This window comes from Paroedura picta, chromosome 3 (assembly GCF_049243985.1).
Source record: "Paroedura picta isolate Pp20150507F chromosome 3, Ppicta_v3.0, whole genome shotgun sequence".
Classification (NCBI taxonomy): Eukaryota; Metazoa; Chordata; class Lepidosauria; order Squamata; family Gekkonidae; genus Paroedura; species Paroedura picta.
In genome coordinates this window covers 132,586,518-132,610,036 of record NC_135371.1, presented here as the reverse complement: position 1 = coordinate 132,610,036, position 23,519 = coordinate 132,586,518, and the positions used below count along the sequence as shown (strand labels likewise).

The window sequence follows — 23,519 nt, the reverse complement described above, 5'->3', positions numbered from 1 at the left end:
AGGGACACGATCGCATTTGTTCACTTCAAATGTAGGGATGGCGAGGAGGGCAAGGATTGGCTGCTGGTGTCAGGCCTCCCAATGGGAACGACCAGTTGCTTCAGCGCAGGCGTCCTCTGGTAGTGTACATTTTAGGTGATGGGACCTGGTTTTGCCAACACTCAGATGATCAGCATGCACGGGGAATTCTGTGCACAGTCTTCTGATTTCCTCTCCCACCCTTTTTGGTGGGTTTGGGCAGCAATCCTTGAGGCAGAGAAAAACCACCAGATTTTGAAGAAAAGGCTATCTCACAAATTCATTTTGCAATGAAAAAATTACAGGAAAACTAGTCTTAAAAAGAACGGGTGAGGGAAGAGGAAAAAACTGGGACAACGTTGGGGGGGGGGTTAATGGAGTTGTCTGGAGACAAGGAGAAAAAATGGTAACATCAGAGAATGAACATGGAACATTAAGGCAGTTTGGAAAACGCCAGTGTTTGTAAATGTATAGCACATTATGATGTATGCAGGGTGACAGGAGAGGGTATTTTGCTGCCATTACGCAGAGGAGTCAGCCATGCACTGATGGACTTCCAATTTCATGCATGAAATAAATGCACCATAGTCCCATCTATCCCAGCTCACCTGGTGGTGCCAACATTGAGATGATCAACATGCCCAGAGAATTTTGTAGACAGTCCTCTGATTTCCATGTTAATTCTGCTCTCACAGAATAGTTGGCATCCATTTCAAATTTAGAGTGATATCCTAACCTAAGCACCGCCTCTGAATAGCCTGGGATAGTGATTAAGCCAAACACTGGTAAGACCTCTCATTATACTGGGGCATCTGGAAAGATGCCCACACCCCCAAAAATCCAGTTTCAGAGGCTGGTTTGGTTCATCCACAGTTCTCTTAGATCTGTTCTCACAGAGCAGTTCTCTTAGAATTCTCTCAGCCCCACCGTCCTCACAGAGCATCTGTTGTGCGGAGAGGAAAGGAAGGCACTACTCCTTCAGGTAGTGAAAAATGGGGTACAAAACCCAGATTTTGTGATCGGCATGAGGGTAACAGCTGGTCACGTGACCACATCCTGTGGGTTAACTGCTTCTCCAACTGACTCTCATGGGGCTGGGTGTCCCATGACTGGTGGTTCCAGGGGGCATGCCACGGACTCCAGTATAGTGCTGTGCTTCCAGCATGTTGTGGTGAGGATTATTTTTATTTATTTGTTTATTTGTTACATTTGTGTCTTCTCTGTGGAGCAGGCTCGGCATACCAACCAGAGGCATTAGCCTGGGGTGTTCTCGTAAGAGGCTGCCTGGCAGCAGTGTGCCTCCATTCTTCCTGAGCCTCTCCCTAAAACAGAGAAATTCAGCAACATGCACTCTTTCATGAGAATAGAAAAGCTGGGTTTTATACCTCAGTTTTCACTACCTGAAAGAGTCTCAAAGCAGCTTACAATCACCTTTCCTTCCTCTCCCCACAACAGACACTTTGTGAAGGAAGTGGGACTGAGAGAGCTCTGAGAGAACTGTGCCAGGCCCAAGGTCACCCAGCTGGCTCCATGTGGAGAAGGAGGGAATCAAATCCAGTTCTCCAGATTAGGGGCTGCCCCTTTTAACCACTATGCCAAGCTGGCTGTTTTATAACGGAGGGAGGAGAAACCCTCAGCAAACTCCAAAATGCAGTTTGATCAAAACAGGCAGACCAATTGCCTCTGTGGATTTAAAATGCAATCATGAAAGGTGCCAGTATCTGCACATGTATAAATGCTTTGTAGATTTTTTTAAAGGCACAAAACAGATGGAAGGCTTTGTGTGTACTTGCATGCATGCACACGTGTGACATAGGCCAATTAAGATCCTTCCAGGCCTATACTTTCCATGGTTATATGGAATCAATTAATTTGGAATAGAGACAGCTAACTTCAAATACCAGGAGGTAAGATTCTTTCAAGCCAAGTTGCTGAAGGGCCAGGACATCTCCAGGCCTGATAGCCTAAGAAGTGGAGAACAAGGGTGGTGGTGGGGAATGGGGTGGACGTCCTCTCCTACCCTTGCACCTCCTTCTTCTGTGAGTGCTTTTATGAGCTGCCAGGATGGGGAAGGGGGAAGGGATAGATCAAACCTTTTTTAATGTAGGTACTGATCAGGGCACATGGACAGCAGTGAAAAACCAAAGTATTTCCATCACGCATGGCCAGTGCCGATGTGCCCCTCCAGACACACTATTAGGTCACGAGGGCTGGTCACAGATCAACCAGCAAGAAGCATTAGCTGACCATTTGTGGGAGGGAACACAACTTCTATGTCGGCCCCAGAGAATGAACAAAAGATGGGATCATAAACCAGAGCCTTTGCAATCGTTCCTGGGCAAAAGAAACGCACTCATGTCTACCCAGCATTAAGAAACACATGCACGAAATCCAGAAGCTGCTTTTGTTTAATACCCACCCCCCTATTTACCAATAAAAGCAGTCAGTCTCCCTAGTGCTGTTACAAAATCTATTTGCTGAATGGGTTTTGGAAGAGTGCCACGTTTCTCGATGAGCCCTCATTAGGCTCATTAAAAGATGATTATAATATCTGAGCGTAGGCAGCCGTGCTCAGCCCCCCAGAGTGCAGCAGTGCGCAGGTTGGTAATAAAGGCGATACAGCAAGGTTAATTGTGCTTGACAGTGCTACACCAATTTTTATGCAAGGGGCCGCGGAGCACTTTGCGAAGATTAATTTGTTCATTTCCTTTGCAATGGCCTGACAAGGATCCTGTTCAATACTTGCAAGCAGTTGCTGTTAATCAGTCCTTGGTCTGATAAGTGATTCGGGGTTGAAGAGAAGCAACGTTCCAGGACCATCTCTTTCCCGTGTTCCTTCCCACCTGCGCCCCATGATCTACCACCTGCATATAAACCAACGTTGGATTTATTTTGCATCACAGATACGTACATTCAGTATTATGTGTGTTTTGAGTTGGGTTTGAAGCCTGCCCCATCCCAAGGACTTCTACTGGGAGCAAATGGGCAGGGCCCATCCCATCCAGTCACTGTGAATCTTGCCCAAACTTCCAAAGGGCATACATTTGCATGATAATTAGAAACCTTTGAATAATTAGAAGCACAGCCTATCCCAGAAAATGAAATCTGATGTCAGACATCCCCATAGTGTATCATCAGTTTGAATACAAAACACCACAGTCCAGCTTGTAGCAACAATTTACTGTAAACCTGTGACAGGCCTTGGGAGAAAATAATATCTCAAATACTTTTTAAAGGTAATAGTCCTCTTTCAACCTCCAGGCTACTAAGCTTTCACACAAGGCAAGGCAGTGGCTTATACTTGGTGCCCTATGAATATTTTACCAAAATGACCCAGATATTACAAAATAGAAAATTCAGGTTCTAAACAGAGAATACAAATGGAGGTTGAGTATGTTTAATCTGAATAGTGCTGACTAAAGGACTTTTATTGCCTGTGGAATTAAGCAGGCAACGTTGGCAAAGACTTGGAAACAGGTATAGAGAGCTATGAAGCCCTGTCAGGAAGATACTTTGGAGCTAGAGAAAGGGAGAAGGAATGACATTGAACCTCTCTTTCCCATTCTCTATCACCAAGACTGTCAGGACCCCAAAGACCTTAAATTGGAATTGGTGTTGGTACTGGGCCCTACATTATATCACATCTAAAGTTTCATGACAATAAAAAAGATAGATGGGATCTATGGAAGCTGATCTTGACCACTGGACTCTCTTCTCCCAGAATCTTATTCTAGCAGCATGATGATCACAACATCAAAATACACCGTTTGTGTGTGTCTTGAGTACGCTGAGAGAAAAGGTGGCTTCAAGAACTCACACTGTCCACACTGTAGAGATATAGATGTATTTGTGTTGCATATTTCAGACAACTTTACAGAATACTTCTGACACAAAGCTTTCAGTGATCATTCTTTGGAACAGGGATTATGCCCTGCTTAGTCTTCCCCTCCCCTGGCTCAGAACACCAAACACATTTGACGAGGCAGGAGCTAGTCACCATGACTGAAAACCGTGAGTAGTATCTGGTGATGAGGGGGGACCGGTCCTGTGCTGAACCTAGAAATCTGTTTTCTTCCCATAGGAGTTACGGGTCTGGCAGACACCATTCCAGATTCCAAAAGATCATCCATTCCCTTAACAAAATGTTGGCACCACCCAAGCAAAGGCCAGATACTGTTTACGATCTAGAAATCACACATCTTTTGAGGAAACGCAGGCAAATCCTCTCTCATGAAAGGGTCAGTCCAAGCCCTGAGATCCAAACATTCTTAAGAATCTTGCCAGGTGTGCATCAGAACTCTGGACCTTAGGCCCAAAGAGCCACCTTCTAAGTTCCTTTGCAGAGGCAGCAACACCACTTCATTCCCATGTCAAATTGTCATTAGGTATTCGCTCTGAAATCTGATATGGCACACATGGGGGGGGGGAGAGAGTTGCCCAAGGGGGGTCCCCTTTTCTCTTAACACTTTTGTTTTATAACCATTGTTAGGAAAAAGACAAAAACCCCAGACACTGTTATCCCCAGTTCAACTGGGGGTGGGTCACTCAACGACTGGGATGCACATGAAGGATCATATGATCATACATTGGACAACATTAAATACAGAACAGGGACATTCCCAGCAGATGAAAACACTGTCCTTGCCTGAAGGCATTCAGCTTTAGAGAGCTGGTGTGAAGGTCAGACACACAAATTATGATTTCTTTAACAATGTTCAAATGAAAACCAAAACCTAACCAGCAGACTGGGGGATGGGGGAGTCAGGATTGACTATCTACTGTGGCAGCTGTGACAAGTGCAGAGACTGTGGCAACCTAAAGGAAAGAGAATTCGTTGTGAAAGCAGATGGAGGAATTTAGGACATGGCTACTGGTATCCCACACTACCCTTTGGATGGGACAAGCAGAGCCACCAATGAGTTCTGCGAGATGCCACCAAATACAGTCCCAGTCAGGTTTCAGGCTGACAGGAGGAGGAAGAACTCTGAGACAAGACCGAAGAGGCTTGACCAGATATAGAAGTTTGGCACATTTTGGCAGCTCTGTTAACAGGGAGCCTTGGCACAGCAGACAGAGGCCTAGTTCCCTCCTGGCTTCTAACTAAAGTGTGTGTTTGAGGAAAGGTTCTGCACTGGAGAAAAGGAGAGAGCCTCTCTTTCTAACTATCTGTAGCAGGAACCAAGTAGCGAGTACCATTAGGAGAAAACCAAGCATTCCACCCTCTTCACATGCCTACAGAATCACCAAAGACAACAAGATATGTTACAGTATAAAAAGAAAATGGAGACACTGAGATCCTCCGTTTGGAGGAGAGGGGGGGAATGACCATGGTTTCTATTGCACTTGGCTTTATACATACACATAACATTTATTTTTTAAAAAATGAACTAAAAGGACGGGGTGGGAAGATGGGAAACGTGTCAAGCCAGCACCAGCTGCTAAAAGGACACAGACACAGTGACAGCCTAGCTGCCTGCATTCCCAACCTACCCTCCCCCCCTTTTCCCAGAATCCTTTGCCAGCAACCATTTGGGAACAACAAGTCCTGATCTTGTAGAATATTATCCTTGGTGGAGAAGAGCACGTTGGAGTCAAGAAGCCACCGGCTTACCTGCCAGATCAGAGTTTCCACTGCTTGAATTCATGAACAGGTAAGCTCCTCCCATCCATGTGTTCTCTGGCCAATCCTGAGAATGGTGGGTGGGACCTCCATCTTTACACCATCTCTGCACCACAAACCAACGAGATAGCTGTCTCTTGCATTTGCCCAAGTGCATGGCCACAGGACGATGTAGTCTAGAGTTTCCCCCGTGCGTGTTTGTATGTGCAGGGGAACCTGGGCCCACCTGCTATGTGGATGCTTCCTTGCTCCCAACAATGTGCTGCCGGCTGCCCCTGCTACCTCAGTCGACCGTCAGGCTTGATGGCCCCCAGTTCTGACTTTGGGTCTGGGGACAGTGAACTCCATGAGGTTCTTCTACACAGCTCCAGGGTGGAACAACTGGAAGGGCTTGCCACACACAGGCCGGCCACCAACCAGAAGCTGCTGATGCTGCTGTCTGTCCAGTTCTCTAGAGCCTTGCCCACCAGCTGCGTGTGCTGGTAGGTGGCTCGCTCTGTTTCATCTAAACGTGGCAGGCTCAGGATCCCAGCCAGGCCCTGGAAATTCTGTTCCATGTACTCGTTGCGAGGAGGACCGGAGTGCAGCCACTTGCCATCATCTGAGCCAGAAGACAGAAGGAGAGAAGATCAGAGAGCTCAGCTGGGCCAATGCCCCACCTTTCCCAATTGGAAAAGGAGAGTTTCATATCCTCCAGTGCCCTTAACTAGGCTCACCCACAGACTCTGCCTCCTCCTGTTGCATCCCATCCACAGCCCTCTTGAGGGATGTGAGATTTGGAAAGAGAGGTGCCAGGGAAAACTTCTTGCCTGAGGAGATCAGGGCCCTCCAGGCCTATAAACAGTTCCGGAGGGCCTGCAAAACTGAGCTGTTCCACCAGGCCTATGGTTGAGATCAAGTATAAACATCAAGACACTGGCCTCCCTGCTGGAGAACCCACCCACCAACACAGGGCCCCTCCAAGCTCTGGCCAATGTCAGAAAGGTGCACATTATTATTAGGAGGAGGCTATTCATTATTTTGAATGTTTTTTATTGAGCTGTATGTTTTAAAAGTTGGTTGTTACCTTCCCTGAGCCTACTAGGGAAGAGCAGAATAGAAAGAAAAATGTATTATCAACATCTTCTTATTCTGAAACTTTTTACAGTCTCCTAGTACTGTTTTTCACATCCTTGGGTTGCTCTACTGAGGTTGCTCCACTAAGACACCCTACTCTAGGTGAACATAGAAGTATCTGAAATTAGCCACTGAAACAAAACATCCATACCAGGCTTTCTCAACCAGGGTTTAGTGAAAACCTGCGGTTTCTTGACAGCCTTGGAAGGTTTTCCCAAATAGGTAGGAGTTAATTTATTATATATATTTTTAAATGTGTTAAACATTTATTGGGTGATATGATCAAAATGGCCAATGATGGGCTTGGAGGGGCCGGGAAGGGGAGGTTCTTTGGGTGGGCGTGTACACAGTTATGTTTCCCAATCATATTCTGCATGATCACGCCACTTGTGGGGTTTCTTGAAGCTCTGAAGAATGTTTCAGGTATTTCTCAATTGTAAAAAAGTTGAGAAAGGCTGATCTATACTTACCCCCCCCTCCCCCCGAGTACAACAACCCAGCCAATACCTCTGGGGTCCAATTTTAGATTTTGATATGCTTTTAATATGTATTATATGCTGTTCACTGCCCTGAGTCTGCTCCAATGGAGAGGACGGTTTATAAATTTAAGGAAATAAAAATAAACACCTCATGGAATACCCAACAGGTTTCTAAAGAATTTGACCAGAAGAAAATCAAGATGTTCTATATGATCAGTATACCATAATGGAACAGCGTATCTGACAACCGAATGTATAATTAATGTATAAAGGATCATAAGTGCTGGGACAAATTACCCTCATTTGCAATTATTTTTTAAAGAAAATAAAGGAGTTTACCTTCTTCATTAACATATGGATATACAAATCCAATGAGAGATTTTGTGTTAACATAATCCTGGGGGACTTGAAATTTCTTACTATCTCGAATTTTTGCACTGGAAGAATGCAAGTTTCTCCTTTAAGTCTGGAGTCCTAACAGACTTTAATCCTTTTTATTAAGGAAAATATTTTCTCTAATTAAACAGGTAACCATTTGGAAAATTTATCTAGAAATAGAGTAATTCTTTCTCCCTTAAAAGAATGGTAAAATAGCTTCCCCGAAAATTAATTGGAATGTGTGGAGTTTACTGAAAATTTTGTTACTTGTGTTTATCACTCGTCAATTTACCTTCCATTTGACAGTGAAGACCTTTGTCTAGGGTGGTAATTGCTGTTGAAGCAACTTAAAAAAAATCTGAACAGACAATTAGATCTCTAACGACATCTTCCGCATGACGTATTAGGCTGTGATCACCGCTTGTTTGTGCATGGAACTAATTCCCACGCTCAAACAGTGCTGGAAGGTTATTGGGGAGCTTTTGCCATGTGACAATGATTGACGAGTAAAACAAACGGCGGGAGGTTTGGACTTCCTATCCCTCGGCTATCCCATGCCCACACAAATCCAAACACAGGCAAACACGGGGGAGAGTGGGCCAAAAGCTCCCCGTGCCATTAATGGAATAGATCGGGAGAGCCAGTCTGCAGCAAAAAAACAAGGGAAGCACAGCATAAGGCCTGGGTGAGTCCACCATGTGGTAGATGTCTGATGGCTAATCTGTCTTTGGCAAAAGCCCCACCTGGCTCCACCTACTTTCTAAAAATACTCGGTGGGCATTATACGCATGTTTGTGTTATCTTTCATTTAAAGATCTTAGATTAGTTAGCACTGACAAATTTTGCACGGTTTTAAAAGTGTGAACTTACAAATGTAATGTGAATAGAACTGCCAACTCTGGGTTGGAAAATACCTGGATATTTGGGGGGTGGGAAGGAAGGATTTAAGGAGGGGATGGAACTCAGTGGGGCATAAGGACACAGAGTCCACCCTCCAAAGCAGCCATTTTCTCCTGGGGAACTCTTTTGTCTGTAGATCAATTTTAATTCCAAGAGCTCTTCAGGCCCCATCTGGAGGATGGCAACCCTCAGTGTGAGGGTTCAACATATATTTCAGAGGTTCTGCATCATTCAGATATATTCATGACACAGCCAAGACTGGCTGGTGGTCCCTGCTGAGTCCACATTTAGTGATAAACCTTAAGCTTGTTGCCAGCAAAGGTGCCCAAAGGCCCAGAGACTTTAGAGCTTGAGATCTTGCCAGACATGCAGCATCGTGAATAGCTGCCAGGCAGGTAGCTCTATTCCCACCTCGGTCTGCTCACCTTTCCTGAGTGGCTGCTTGCGATTGAAGGTCTGTGGGACCACCAAGAACTGGCTCTCTCCCAGGGGTTCCCAGAACTGGAGGAGACGGATTGTCCACACCCCAGGGCGAAGCGGCCGGTTCAAGGGTGGCTTGTACTGTGTGAACTCTGCCTCTGTGTCAACAGTGACATCATAGGAAGTGGCAATGACGTAGGCGGGGTCAATCCAGACCACAGTGGCTGTGAGGTTGGGGCCCCGGGACCATTTCTGCATAGCCACTGGCTCATCAAAAGGGCCAATCAGACCACCAAAGTTGCGGAAGATCCTCTCCTTGGGGTCCCACTCAGTCCCCACCTGTGGAAGGAGAGAGAGAAAAGAACCTGGGGGATCAGGAGAGTAAAGAGCACACTGCCCCATGTAGAAAGCACTAAGCCTGCTAACTCTCTAGGATGCCCTCTCCTCAAATGAGAACAGGGGGTAGCCAGAGTGCTGGAAAAACAACAACATCTACCTGTGAAGATGCTGATGTGCCAGCAAACAAAATTTGTTTGAGTGGGGGGTGGGAAGAATGATGACTGTACTTTGTCAGATGTGCTTGGAGCAATCCAAGCCCCACTGGTGCTGCCAGCATCTCAGGGATTCGCCCTGGTCACAGCTGGTAGTTGTGCAGGTCTGGGAGGCAAAGACACGCGTAAGCCAGACTTGTTGCCCTCTCACTGCTGCAGAGTTGCTAGGGCCTTAGATGTCTGGGCAGAAATCTTGCAAAATGGTCCGTGATGCCACTCTCAGCATACGTGCCAGGGGTTGCTTACCCTTGATTTAGAAACAACTCTGCTAAAGTAAGCATATGGGATTTAAAAGCAGCAAAAACATAGTCCGCTGCACAAAAATACCAGGCAATATGCATATTTTAAAAGCGTATTTTATACCAAAATCGTGTTGGAACAAAGCACTGCCCAAGCCACCAAATGCTTATAGAAATGCCTTACTATGCCAGGAAGGCATTCTTTCCCAAAATTCCTTTTCACAGGCTCATTAAGCCATTTGTTCTCCATGCTTCTCTCCACATCTTTGAAGCTGAGCAGGTTCTACCCTGGCTAGTATTTTGATGGCTCAGATATTTCACGGAAGGAGGAGGGATTCCCTCATAAGACCTCCTGGCCTCCTGCTGAAGCCAGAAATGGCATCGTGTCTGCAAAGGTGACCCACAAAACTTTGGACTTGGTTGGGAGGCAGCTCCTCACCTTGGGGGAAATCTGTGCTTTCCAGCTGTTCCAATCACAGGGCCTTGATCAGCTTGGAGCCAGGAATTCTCAGGCATTCCCATGATGGGGAATGGGTATAGGATGTCCTGTTGGCCTGGAATTTCTTGAGAGCCAGCTTGGTGAAGTGGTTAAGAGCAATGGCCTATGTGGAGAACCAGGTTTGATTCCCCACTCCTTCTTCACATGTAGCCAGTTGGGTGACCTTGGTCCAATCAGAGCTCTCAGAGCTCTCTCAGCCCCACCAGGGTGTCTGTTGTGGGGAGAGGAAGGGGAGGCGATTGTAAGCTGCTTTGAGACTCCTTCGGGTAGTGAAAAGCAGGATATAAAAACCCTATCTCTTCCTCATAAAAGCACTTTGTCCACCTGAGTCAAGTCTACACTTGTTTTTTTATCCTCTCCCAGGCAAATAAACCCTTCCCCTCTGCGCTATATTCTATTTCCATTTTGATTTTTGGCACTATAAATTTTCCCTCTGCAACATCCATGATTGATCCGCGGTGACCCTACCTTTCCCCCGCAATATCCAGGAGTGGATAGTAGTCACTATATTCCAAGACCTGGCTTTTAAAGCCCTCAGTATTAAGTGTAGATGTTCTTCATTTTGCAGATTAACTTCCTGCCTGTGCCTGCAATGCTGACATAGCAAAGCAATCTTCCCTGATAGGTCAGGGTGTCAGTTCAAAGACTTCCTTGTTCCAAGGTTTCCCCTCCAAGACATTTTTTGCGCTGTTGTAAAGTGATTGTGCTCCAGATGCCCACACTTCTCTCAGCAGAGATTTGCCTCTTGGATTTAGTTCCCTGTCCTCCTCTGTGAGGCTGCTGTCTCCAATCCTCCCCCCCACACACACATCCTGCCATGCTTGGCTCCCTTCTGCCCTCTGAACTTCCCCAATCAAGTGCAGAAAATTCTGTTTCAATTCAGGGGGGAAAGGAAGGAGGAAGACCTGTGTTCAAATCCATCTTAATTCAGCAGGATCGACAACGGAAAAAACAAAGTAAGTGCAGAATGATCCCTGGTTTGTAAAATATCATCCCTTCTGGATTCAGCTAACCTAGCCACACTGAATGAGGCTCCCACAACCTGTAAAGTAGATGATCAAAACACAGTCTTACATGGGGTTGACCCAAAAACTCTTTTAAAAACTTCAACTGCTGCTGAATGCAGCCGCCCTCTTTCTGATGGGTGTGGGGTTCCAAGAACATGTAACTATAATCAGGAGTAACTGATCTCTACAAAGAGCTTATACAATCTTTTGGTATCTGAAGAACCTCTTCCTGCCAACCTATTCAACCCACTCTGGCCCTCCCACCAGAAGTTGCAATGCTCTGATTTGTCTGGTCCCCCCCCCCAATGCTGAATTTTGGTCCTCAGTGATGGCCTCTGCAATGTGGAATAGTTTTCCAAAGGAGAACAACAGGACAACTTTATTGCCAGCCTTCTGGAAGCTGTGTAAGGTGGAGGACAATACCTACTGCAAATTTGGCATTTGGCTGAGGTCAACCAAAACAATGGTATCTGGGACCCCAGAGAACCCCTATCCATATTCTGAATCCTGCACTGGTCTACCCATGGAGCCACTGTTGCATAGTTAGCAAGTTAACTTGATGTTATCGCAAGTTAAAACCACTGTCACTATTGTCTGTCCAAATTTATGAATTATCCTGTTCTTCTTTGTTATATAAATATAATAAATAAAACAAACAAACAAATAAATATGTAAACTGCTCTGAGCCTGAAGGTGGATGGATGGATAAATTATGAGGCTAGAGGAGACTCTACAGCTTGCTCAGGAGCTCTGTCCACCCACAGTCTCCATCGCCCAATCTCTCTTTCTAGAGCAATATTTCCAAATTGGAGGCCAAGTTCATTTTGCATCTCAACTTAACACCTCCTTTTTTTAGATGCTTTCATATTGGCATAACAGGGTCTCTAGGAGAGAAAGGGGATACACACATAAACACTTGGGCAGATTGGACCCAGAAGAGAAGAAACGGGAGGCCTACCTCCAGATTCTGCAGACGGTTAGTTTGTCTCCCATGACTGGCTAGTTTGAGAGTCCCCCGGGGCATCATCCACATTTCCAGAGAGTCTGTCTTCTGTGTTACAGAGTTCAGCACCTCTTGAGTCACCAAATAACCCTGAAAATGATCATCATAGAAATACAGATGCACACTGGATGGGAAGCCCTGTGGCTCAAATCTAGAGAGAGAAAGACAGTCACAATTACTTCACAATATCAGAAACTGCAGGATCATCTAGTGTCTCTGAGCCTGTTAGGCAAGAGGATTTATCAGGATAATTTTGACTTCCTACAAAACGGAGTCAGTTACTGAAATTCATTGTACTTATGCTGTTTTACCCTGGGTACCCACTGCCATATAAATACAAGAAGCTGCCTTATACAAAGTCAGGACACTAGTTCATCTAGTCTAGCTTCTCTTTTATTACTTCAACCAGCATAAGTTCCCCAAGGCCCTTTCCTGACTTGCTACCTCAAAGCCTTTAATCGGGAGATACCAGGCACTGAGCCCAAGACTTCTGCCCTGCATGAGCTGTTTATTTCAGAACTTAGATCCTGCCTTTCCTACCCTCTATGGTGACTCAAGGTGGCTTGCAAAGACTGCACAGCAAGCAATAGAGACATTAAAACCACAAACAGGCCAATCATAACAAACAGTAGTAAGCCACTCCCCTCCATCCTGTCCAGCACAAAATGCCCTCAGAATATTTAATCACTGACAAAGGCCTGTTTGTTACGGCTGTGCAATCTAATGCAGGGGCCCTCACCGAAAGTGTTTCAAACACTACTACTGCATAGGACTTAGCCCAAGCAGTGGTCAAACTTGAAAACATTAAGGGAGGGAACCCTGAGAAGATCTCAGATCGCAGAGGGGTTCATAGGGAGAGGTATGGCTTCTCTCCAAAGGTACAGTGCCCTGGAATCCCAAACCAGCAGTGATACCCCCAGCAAGACAAACACCTGAATTTCTACCTTTCCCTGCAAAGAGGCCAAAGAAGTCTAAAAATTCAAAGACAAAAGCTCCCATAACTGAACCACTGCCATAACCCCAGTGTTTTGCTATCGGTGGAGTTACCTGCAAAGCCTTTCGTCTTTTTGTGCCTGTGCAGATGCCACTTTCTGTAGCCCCAGCCTGGAGAAGGATGTGTACACAGTCAAGGTGACGTCGCTGAGCCCACTCTGCCCATCCACGAAGTCATAGACACTCTCCCAATAGGCCTTGAGGGCTGGCGTGTTAGGTGGGTAGTTACCATAGAGATGGGAGTCCAAGATCTCCAGCACCTCCTGGTTGATGGTTGATTCAAACTTCCTGGCAAAGAAGGTGGGTCTGGAGAGTTGCTGAAAAGACAGGTTTGGGAGAGAGCTTTGAAACCCAAATCCTGAGACATTTGGGCTGGTCAACAGAAAATGGAAGGGAAACTGACTAAGAACTGACCATCAGGAGAAGATTTAAGGGTCAAAGTGGAGAAAGTGCCTTTCCTCGACAGACCCCTAAAGGCCCCCATGTGAAACAGCCTGGGTGCTTTTGGAAATAAGAATGCAACATATACAACTGCCATGGAATGTTTCATCCTCCGGTGTGGGGCCTCTAGAAGCACCTGCTGGTGGTACAAGCTTACCTGAGAAAGGATAATCAGGCAAAGCATTTGAAAAGGTGGAAGCCCTTTTCCTGCGTATAGCACAAGGCCAGATTCAACTACATTTGGTCTCTAAGAGATCTGAACTAGTGGCCATATCTTCACTTCTAACTGCAGCTTGTCAAATTTATTTACAGTCACGCAGCTTGATCAGGCTGGTAGAAATTCTGTAGTGACTCTCAAGGACTGCAATGGCAAAACTTCAAGCTCCTCAAAAAAAGCCACCAGCCTTCTAAGAATATGTGCAGCCCGGCAGCATGCCTTGGAATCACTCATCAGTATTACGCTTGTGTGCTTTTGCATGCAGGTTTCTGTTGCATCAGTTTGGCCTGAGCAGTAGATTCTTAGGGCCATTTCGCACGGCTTCAAAATAGCACAATGGTTGCTAATTGAAAATGCTACTAATTTGCCTTAACGCACGACGTCGCAGACAATCTGCAACACTCCTGAAACCAATCAGCAAAAAGCGCTTCGTTGTAGCGCTTTCAGGGGAATCCAGAAAAGTGGATTCACCCTCCGGATAGCGATACACTCCTGCAACCAATCTGCAACACTAGCGCTAAAGACCTGTGCGTTACCATTGTTGCGGGTTCTTCAAAGTCCCTCCTCCTGAGCCTGTCCTCCAAACTTCCGGCGAAGCGATCGCCATTTTTTTTTCTCCGAGCGAGCGGGGATAAACGCACCAGCGAGCCTCTTTCTGTTTAGAGGCTTCCCTGGCTTCAGTCCTTCACCTTTAGTCACTAAGCACAAACCACATAAAAGCCCGTTTGCTGAAATAAAGTCCCTTTATTTTTTACACATTAATTCAGCCGAAAATCGGGCCCGTGAGAGGGGGGGGGGTTTATCACTCGAGGCAGCGTGCCAACGATCATACAATCAAACGACAGCTCACATTAGGCAGCTGGATGGGTCTCTCCGTTGCAACGAATCTACCTAGATTCGTTGCTATGGGTCTGTTTTTTTTTTAAAAAAACCTTTCTTAAAGGGAAAGGGGCTGTTTGGGAGCATGCTAACGGCTGCCCATTGGCTGCTTGACGGCCAGGGGCGGGACGAGCTTGGCATGTCTCCTTAAGTTCTTGCACTGTTTATTTGTGTTTCATACTAATTTCAAGGTTGCCCTCAAAGCACTCCAATTTGGAGGCTCAGATTCTCTCTCACTTTCGTCAAGCTCATCGCCTCCTGTCATTCCCTAGTGCCTCCTTCCATCCTAATTCTGTCCCTGTCCCTTCTATCATGTTTCTGTCTGTGCCTAGCATTGCCCTCTACCTTTTACAGAAAACAGCCATTGGAGACTTCCTTCTCTCTTCATAGTCAGCTCCTGGCCACTCTGCTGTGATGGCAGTGACCCTTGACAGCACCTCACCAGGCAATGGCACTAAGGACACACACAGAAGCACCATTTCACCCAGTCAGAGCTACCTGTCTGAAGAAGTCCACAGAATGAGAAAAGCCAGGCCACTTATCAAAGGAAAGCAAGAAAAGCAGAAAGAAGGCAGATGAGACTAGGAGGGAAGCCTGGCTGTGGTAGAGAGAAGGGAGATGTCTCCTTTACCTGCAGTCGCAAGAAATCCTGTGGCTTGAAGTCATTTGGCGAGCAGCCGCACCAGTCCACAATGTGCTTGTACTGGCACTTGCAGCCCAGCTTCCGGTTCCAGTTTGTCACCCGGAGATTATTGTCTACCAGGGTATCACAGGCGTGGCTGTTCTCCAGGACAGTATGAAAAAAGGACTGTACACAAACACACACACAAAGAGAGAAAGTGCAAGGGCTACAGTGAGCAAGGGGGGGCCACCCCTTCCAAATGACAACCACTGCCCGCCTCACCCCAAGTAGGCCTCGTTCTAGCACTGACCATGATAGAAAGGGCAGGCCTGTGGGTGCTGCTGAGTGTGCTGCAAACACTTCCACATTCTGAAACAAGAAAAGCCACACTCTGCAAGAGGAAAGCTCAAACTAACGTGATCAGAATACTTTATTCAACACAAGCAAACCATGCCAAAACACTTTATGGTTTCAACTTCTGGCTGGAAAGACTGCCTGATCTCTTCCTTTTGCAGGGACTTGGGAACCAGAAGGGACTGTGGAATGGGGCAATGGTAATCCTGGGGACTGCTAGCAAACAGGATCTGTCAATGTTTATCGTTCTGCACCTAGTGCTGTCAGGACTGCCTATGAATTCTGGGACTAATCATAACCATCACTGCCAGATTTTGCCAATGTATTTTTGCAGACTTCACTGGGTAGTGTTCGTTAAATGGAAGATGCCTACTCTTAATATTCTTAAATCTACAGATCTGTCCCACACGCTGCTTTGCCTTGAGTTTTACTGAAACATCAGCACTATCAACCATTACCAACCACATCTATCAGCATGGCACGTTGGACAAAGACTTCGAGAGGGATGTGAGAGAACTGGATCAAAATAATTTTTTAACATGTTGCTGGGATTCCTTAGTGGTTGATCAGGCCTCCTTTAACAAGCAGACCTGCCACCAAGCTAAAGAAATCTTAGTTGATTACCTGTACATATTTTATTTTGTAAAGCTGCAGAAATAAGCACACAAATAAATGTGATACTTCTGAAGGAAGACAGGGATACTTTCAGTATTTCAACAGGATACTTAAACCTCCAAATCAGATCCTGCCATAGAAAAGGCATCACCTTGTATCCTAAAGGTAATGAGGATAGGCATCTTCTGAGACAAACGGTTGGATCTGGCCTTGAATTGCTGCAGGAGTGTTTGCCAATTCCTCCCTCCTGCGGCAGACCTCTAGCTCCCCCCTCGTGATGCTTCTGAGGATCTCTGGTCTACCATGAGCAGAAATATTTCAGTGGGCATTCTGCCCAGCAGCAGGAAGGGGCAAAGCAAAAAGTTCATGTTCTGCTGATGGAAGTCCTTCTGTGAGCAGTGATTTTTGGTAGGATCCAAGATGTCTGCTACCTGTTGGTTTACTCATTCCACTTAATTTCTCTTTTATTAGAAAAAAATGCTGCTCGATTCATTGCAAGACATCCTCAGTGTATTCTAGAGTGACAATGTTCACAGGTGGTCACAGCAAGATTAGGCTTGGCCAATGCTGTGCTTGGACAGTGTGCACAGCCCAGAACACACTGCAGACTGTACTGTCATATACAGAGACCTAGTCAGCATGCAAATGGATCCTCCACTGTAGCCAGGTCAAAAACTACCATCCTGGACCTGCTGGGATTTTATGACGATGACTAAGGAAAGTATTATTCCTTGTTCTGAGTCATAAGAATAAAGCAACTTCTAAAGAAAAATAATTATAAAATTATCACAGGGCTTCAGATTTCTGGAAAATCTATCCATGGAATCTTTTTCTCCTTCCATTTATTTGGTTTATGCATAAACTATCAAATGTTAGCTGAGATTAGTAGTGATTAGCGCACTCATTCTCGACAACGCCAAAACGGAAACAAACAGAATATTTTAATATCTATTTGCATCAGAGTGACTTTCTTCATCTATCAGAAGGCGGTTTGTTTGCAGAGGCTGACTTGTTTTCCAGTTGCATGATGCAAAGCAAACATACGACCAAAAAACGCAGCCTTGCTTCATGCCAACAGATCTTGCCAGTACTCCATATTTAAGGCAATTAGGGCCCTAATATTTAAAAAATAAAAGGCATTGAATGAATGGCATCTGTTCACTCAGCTATCTCATAGTTCTTCAGCACCAGCACCAGGGGAAGAACAGGGCCACAGAAATAGCCCACTTGTCTAGGAAAAAAGACAGTATCAATTGCTCCACAGTCAACACTGAACTACATGCAGATGGTTCTCATGTAATGATCGTTACTGCACTCAGAATTGGAATGGGGAAAGAAACAGGGCTAATTTCTCTCCAGTGTTTGCACAGTATTCACATCCTCCTAATTCACAGAGAATTTCCTTCTCAGAAAAAAAAATCATTAAAGACTTGGCCAATTTACTGCCCTGAAGAATGCCAGTATACTTAGACAAGTATAGCAGGGAGAGAAGTAGTGACTCATCCAAGGTTACGGCCTTAGCCAGGAAAGTAGCTTTGAGGTCTTTAGATCCCTGCCAGAGTATTATTCACCATGACATGTAGCTTTAGGCTCAAACACCTTGATTTAGAGCCAGCTAGGAAACCCACCTCTGCCGGGAGAAGTGTGTAAGTGTAGAACTGCTGTAGTTGGGAGACCAGTTTGTCGGTGGTGTAGACCACATATTCCACAAAACTGCGAGTGAGGGCAAACCAATCAGAACCACCATCCACCACAATGCCCTCGGGGATCTGCCGTTCGCCCAGCCGCCACATATGAGAGTCGCATTCATGGAAAAGTCGATCTAGACCTTGCTTCTTGATGAACCTGTGAAGAGATGAAGGTCTCAGATTCACTAGGAAAGTAACACAGATTTTTCTATACTGAGATCACAGCGGTCTAGAATGTTACACTAGAACTCCAGACTCTGCTGCCAAAAACTCTACATGGCCTATGTACTTATATTTATTTTGTCCAATTCATCACTAGCTGGACTACCTTATCTGTAAGGGAAACATCAAAAAAGAGCAAAACCATCTTGCCCTGGCTATTTCTCAGAGACTCCTATCCCTACCCTTCATGTGAGTGGAAGATTTCTAGAATAGCCTTTATCATAGCATTCAAATGAAGCTGGCCACAGAGGCACTTGAAGGAGATCCTTGAAGAAAAGGTAAGAATCAATAGGAGGCTATGAAGAGTTTCGGGTTATTCATTTATGGCAGAAACATCGTATCAACATATTTTGTACTGTGATACATTTTTATACAGCACTGCAAGTTTTTGTGGAGAAAAATGTGGGAAAGGGCAAAAATATTCTGCTTCCAGAGTTTTTTTTTGTTTTTAGCAGTCACTGTCATTATGACAATATTAGCTGAAGGACAGATATTGGAAACTCTGCAAGACAAGAACACATCCCAAGGAGACTGCTTTAATTTTATGAGTTTTTAGAAAATTAAGAAAATATATATTTCTAAAAACATATTTTAAAGCCCCCATCCTTTAAAAAAAGGTCTTGGATGCATTATTTTTAAAACAAAATCAATAAGCTGTAAATTTAAAAATGTAAGAACTGAGACTCTGAAAATATTTGGCAGCTACATTTCTAAGTAGTCAAATTTCACAATGCACGTTTACATTGGTGTACTGCCTTTGTATATGCACTTCACTGCGATACTTGGGAACACATCCCATTCACTTAACATGGACTCACTGGGTCAATGAAGCAGCAGCAGGTCTTTTGCTCACAGATACTTTGCTACAGAAATGTTATGTGATGACAACTGACAGTCATGTGATTCATAGGAAGGTCATATATGCTCTCCACCCACTTTTGCCCACTGTTTGTTTTAAACCCATTCCGAAAGCCAAGCCTCTCTTGAGGCATAAGGCTGTGGCCAAAACATTCGTATCATTAGAGGAAAGGAAAGGGGTACGTGCCATGCTTCACTGAAAGAATTACCTGGCATTATCTCGGCCATGAGACTTCAGGAAGTTCTTGTCTCTATATTTTGACAGGAACATCACCAGCTCCTCATTGGTCCTGCAGAGGGCAGTAATTCAAAGGAGAAATCAATATAAAGTGGGGGGGGCAGCCGCTGTGACCTCACCAGGTCACCTGTCTTTAAAAAAATAAGAGCGAGACAGGCATTAGGGCAACCAAAACTGTATCAGAATGTGTTCTAAATGGACAAAGAATCCAGCAATTTAAAGAGAAGACAAGTGTATACAACCACACAAATTTACTGAACAACTTCATGGATTTATGCATATCAAGTATGTACAACAGGGATACATTAAATGGCGCTAATTAATTAAAAGTCTTCAGCTGTGCTAAGGCTGCCTAGGGCAGTGGTCCAACTCATGTGGCAAGACTCTGAGGTAGATCACAGACCCCACTCCCCCCCCCCTGCTAGGCTGTGAGCCCCTAACAGCTGACATTTTAGGGGGTCCAATTTGAAAGTATGTACTGCTAGTGAGCATGCTCAGACAGCTATGCCCCCTTCCTCTTTTTGCAACCATAATGAGAGGAGCAGCAGAGTGGTGAAGTGAGGCTACTAAGTATTTGAGATGATTCTTTTTTTAGTACAGCCTACAGCAAACATAACTCCCTTTCTAGAAAAGCTGTTTGGCCCTCTTTCTCTTTGCCCTTTCTGCAGAACAGGGCCCAGCTACTTCCTGCCCCCCTGCCACTTGGTCCTCCATTCTCACATGCCTCCAGCTCAGTCCATCCATCAGGAGACAGAGTTGGGTGTCATCTGTATATTGGTGACAGCCCAGCCCAAAGCTCTGGACCAGTTGTGCCAGAGGGCGCATGAATATGTTGAAAAGCTTGGGGGAGAGTATCGCTCCCTGTGACACCCCACAAGGGAGCACAAAGGGGTGGGATGGCTCTTCCCCCAGAATCACCCTCTTCTCCCCTCAGCAGTCTTTTTCAACAATGGGAAAACTTAGTCCCAGGGTCATGGGATCTGCATGGTTTACCACCTTTCTCCTAACCATTTCATGGGCCTTGTTTCTTTGCATTCTGCCATGAAGAATAGTCTGCTTGCCAGATTCAACTTCTCCGGTAGGTTAGGTGAACAAAAGGAAGAACCCCCTTCTAGTCAAGTGAGGCGTGCCTAGGATCCTACCATGTGAGATGTCCAACTCTAAAAAGAGACACCCAATTAATCATATCCTGCAGGTTTACCCTGCTCTGACTCTTCCTCCCTCCCTCCCTGCTCCACTGACCTTGTAGGGTAATCTGTGGCGCTCAGGTTGATGAAATAGTCCCAGGGCCAGTCCGTCATCTCCAGCAGATCCTTCATGCTACGCAGATACATTTTCAGCAGGCTGGCTCCACCCCAGATAGTGACCATATTCCAGGGGGTGACCCGGATGTTGGTATAATGCTGGGCCACCCCCAGCACTTCTCGGTGTAGGTAGGTAGAGCGCTGTAAGGGACAGGAACCAGGAGAGAAAACTGAGTGCCAAGCTCCAGTTCTACATAGCTTCCTAGGGAGGATCACAGTCCAAGCTGTTTCCTCCTGTTCTAGGAGTGATTAGGAATATGTGTGGCAGTGCAAAGCTCTGAAGTGAAGTGCAGCTTAGTCAGAACAGGACAACTTTCAGGTTCAAGATTTCTAGTCTTCTTTAGTTGAAAAAAAAATTAAACTATCCAGATTTTGTTTTCATAAATGCTAAAACCAGAATAAAAAACCAGGAGAGTGTGCTTTCAGTGATCAGCAAAAGGGTTGTTTATTATTATTTTATTTAAAACATCCCTATGCCACTAAAATAGCAGTAAAAATATATGTGTATAAAATCTGTAAGCAATTCATTAAAACCTATAAACACAAAGAACAACTCAGCCAGGGAGGAGAACCAATATCAGTCTGGGAACACTGTGCAAAAGTCTTCACCTGCTAGTGGAAGACAACGATAGAGGTAGCCAGAGGAGGGAAGGAGCTCCAAAGATTTGAAGCCACAACCAAGAAGGCCCTTTCTCAGGTTGCCATAGCTTCAGAAGGAAGGGGCACCCACAGCAGGGCCTCCAAAGACGACCAGAATGGTTGGCTTAGTGCTTATGGGAGAAGGCAAGGATATGCTGGCTTTAAAGGTAGGTACCAGCAAATTGAGAACCAGACCTCGATGGTCTGGTCCCTATGACTCATTCCAGGCTATCCCTACCCTACCTTTGTCCCTAACATTCCTATTATCCCTGTAAGTGATATAAGCTTCTGCCTCTAGTTTTGGTCCAATATATTACTTTTTTCATTCTTCCCACTTTTCGTAATGCTATTTGGATGGAAAGGTAGCATAACAATGTTTTAAATAAAATAGACAAGGAAATATATCAAATTAGCACAAATGAAATTAAGAAGTTCTCTGTAAACAGGAAAACAGAGAACTCCACGTTTACTTTATAACTAGAGCAAGTGTAAAGGATAACAGAACCATCAATAATTAGTCCATGTATATTTGTTGTAATCTTCAAAAAAATCAGAGCTGCTGTACATGAATGTCCAAAGCCATTCAAGGAACCTCCAGTAAAAGAGGGAACGACAGTCATGTCAGCCCCGGGATGGTACACATCCATCTCCACCACTTTTTTCATGCATGTTGAGAATGCTACCAACTATGTGGCCCATCAGAGCTTCATTACAGTGCAGCCCACCATTCATGCAATATGAATAGAAAGAAGCCGCAGGCATCCCCTCCTATTGTTCCTTTTTTTCTCTAGGACACAGTGCAAACACACTTGTGAATTTTTTTGGGGGGGAGGGGGAGATTTTACATTCCTTGGCAAGGCATTTCAGAGGAGGCAAGATTGGCAGAGGTCACTGCCTCTCACTAAAGGCCAACACAGGATGAGAGCACAGACATGCCCTTTTCCAAATTCTCTGCAACTGGCATACAGGAGACTTTGGGGAGAGAGTCTTTGTGCTGGGCCTCACCAGAGGGCAGTTGCTCTAGGAGCCTGGCGGGGGATCTGTGGACTCCTGGGTGTCCAGGCACCTTACCTTGTCAACATGGATGTAGAAGAAATGCTGCTGATGATAGACAGCCTTGATGAGGCGCTTCAGCTGGCGGATGGCTCGTCCATGAACCACCAACATGTACACAATCCGGACGGGCTTGCTCACTGAGACCTGGAGCATCCTGCTCTCATCCCACTGGATCACCGGGCTGACTTTCCCTGCAGAGATCACACGTGGAATAATAATCACTGCAGCAGGCAGGGTGAAGGCTGTCCCCACAGAGAGAAGGAAAAGTTGCTGCTCAGTCTCCCAAAGACACAATGACCTTTCCAACAGAAGTAAGGCTCTAGGTCTACTTAGTTCCCAAACCTGGCAGTCTGGGAAGCTAACCCAAGGCAGCTATTTATTTATTTAGGCTACAATCACTTTTCCTATCAGCATCCATGTGAATGTTATTTAAGGTGCTAGATGTCTATATTATTCTAAGGTTGCTGCCTGGTTAATGCAAGTAAGGGTTTCTGATCAGGTCTCAAATACAGGGCCATTTCCTTTGACAAATGCATTAAATGACACCAATGAGAGCTGTCGTTCAACCTCCAGCTGTCCCTTTAAGATCAGTTTGACTTGTAGTAAACACCATTTGATTTTTTTTAACCCTTGCATCGAAAAGCTTCAAGTGTCCATTCCCACACTTTAACCCTTTAAATCGTTTTTGAGAACCAGCTTGGTGTAGTGGTTAAGAGTGGCAGCCTTTGATCTGGGGAACCAGGTATGATTCCGCACTCCTCCACATGTGGTCAGCTGGGTGGCTTTGGGCCAATCAGAATTCTCTCAGCATTACCTACTTCACAGGGTGCCTGTTGTGGGGAGAGAATGGGTAGGCAACTGTAAACCAATAGGCAACCTTAGCTATAAATGCTTCCTCAGTGGGAACTGCTTGTCAGGAGAGAGTCTAAACTCCCTTAGGCTCTTGTTCAGGAAGGTGTCAAAGACAGTGAGAGAGAGAGAGAGAGAGACAGAGAGAGAGAGAGAGAGGCAGAGAGAGAGAGACAGAGAGAGAGACAGAGAGAGAGAGAGACAGAGACAGAGAGAGAGAGAGACAGAGACACAGAGAGACAGAGACAGAGAGAGACAGAGAGAGAGACAGACAGAGAGAGAGACAGAGACAGAGAGACAGAGACAGAGAGAGA

General features: G+C 45.4%; 1 protein-coding gene across 2 annotated transcripts in view; it reads right to left on the bottom strand.

The window, feature by feature from the left end:
• Positions 1–3,848: 3,848 nt before the first annotated feature.
• The window catches only part of XYLT2 (xylosyltransferase 2), a 43,904-nt gene continuing 24,233 nt past the window's right edge, over positions 3,849–23,519 (bottom strand). For both annotated transcript variants that reach the window (XM_077327917.1, XM_077327918.1), the window contains exons 3-11: positions 22,372–22,547; positions 20,600–20,802; positions 19,329–19,409; positions 17,980–18,196; positions 15,392–15,568; positions 13,278–13,540; positions 12,186–12,381; positions 8,937–9,270; positions 3,849–6,239 (exon numbers count right to left, since the gene is read on the bottom strand). In XM_077327917.1, coding sequence (XP_077184032.1) covers positions 5,917–6,239; positions 8,937–9,270; positions 12,186–12,381; positions 13,278–13,540; positions 15,392–15,568; positions 17,980–18,196; positions 19,329–19,409; positions 20,600–20,802; positions 22,372–22,547 — 1,970 coding nt within the window. In that variant the 3' untranslated portion in view covers positions 3,849–5,916. The remainder of the gene's footprint in view (positions 6,240–8,936; positions 9,271–12,185; positions 12,382–13,277; positions 13,541–15,391; positions 15,569–17,979; positions 18,197–19,328; positions 19,410–20,599; positions 20,803–22,371; positions 22,548–23,519) is intronic.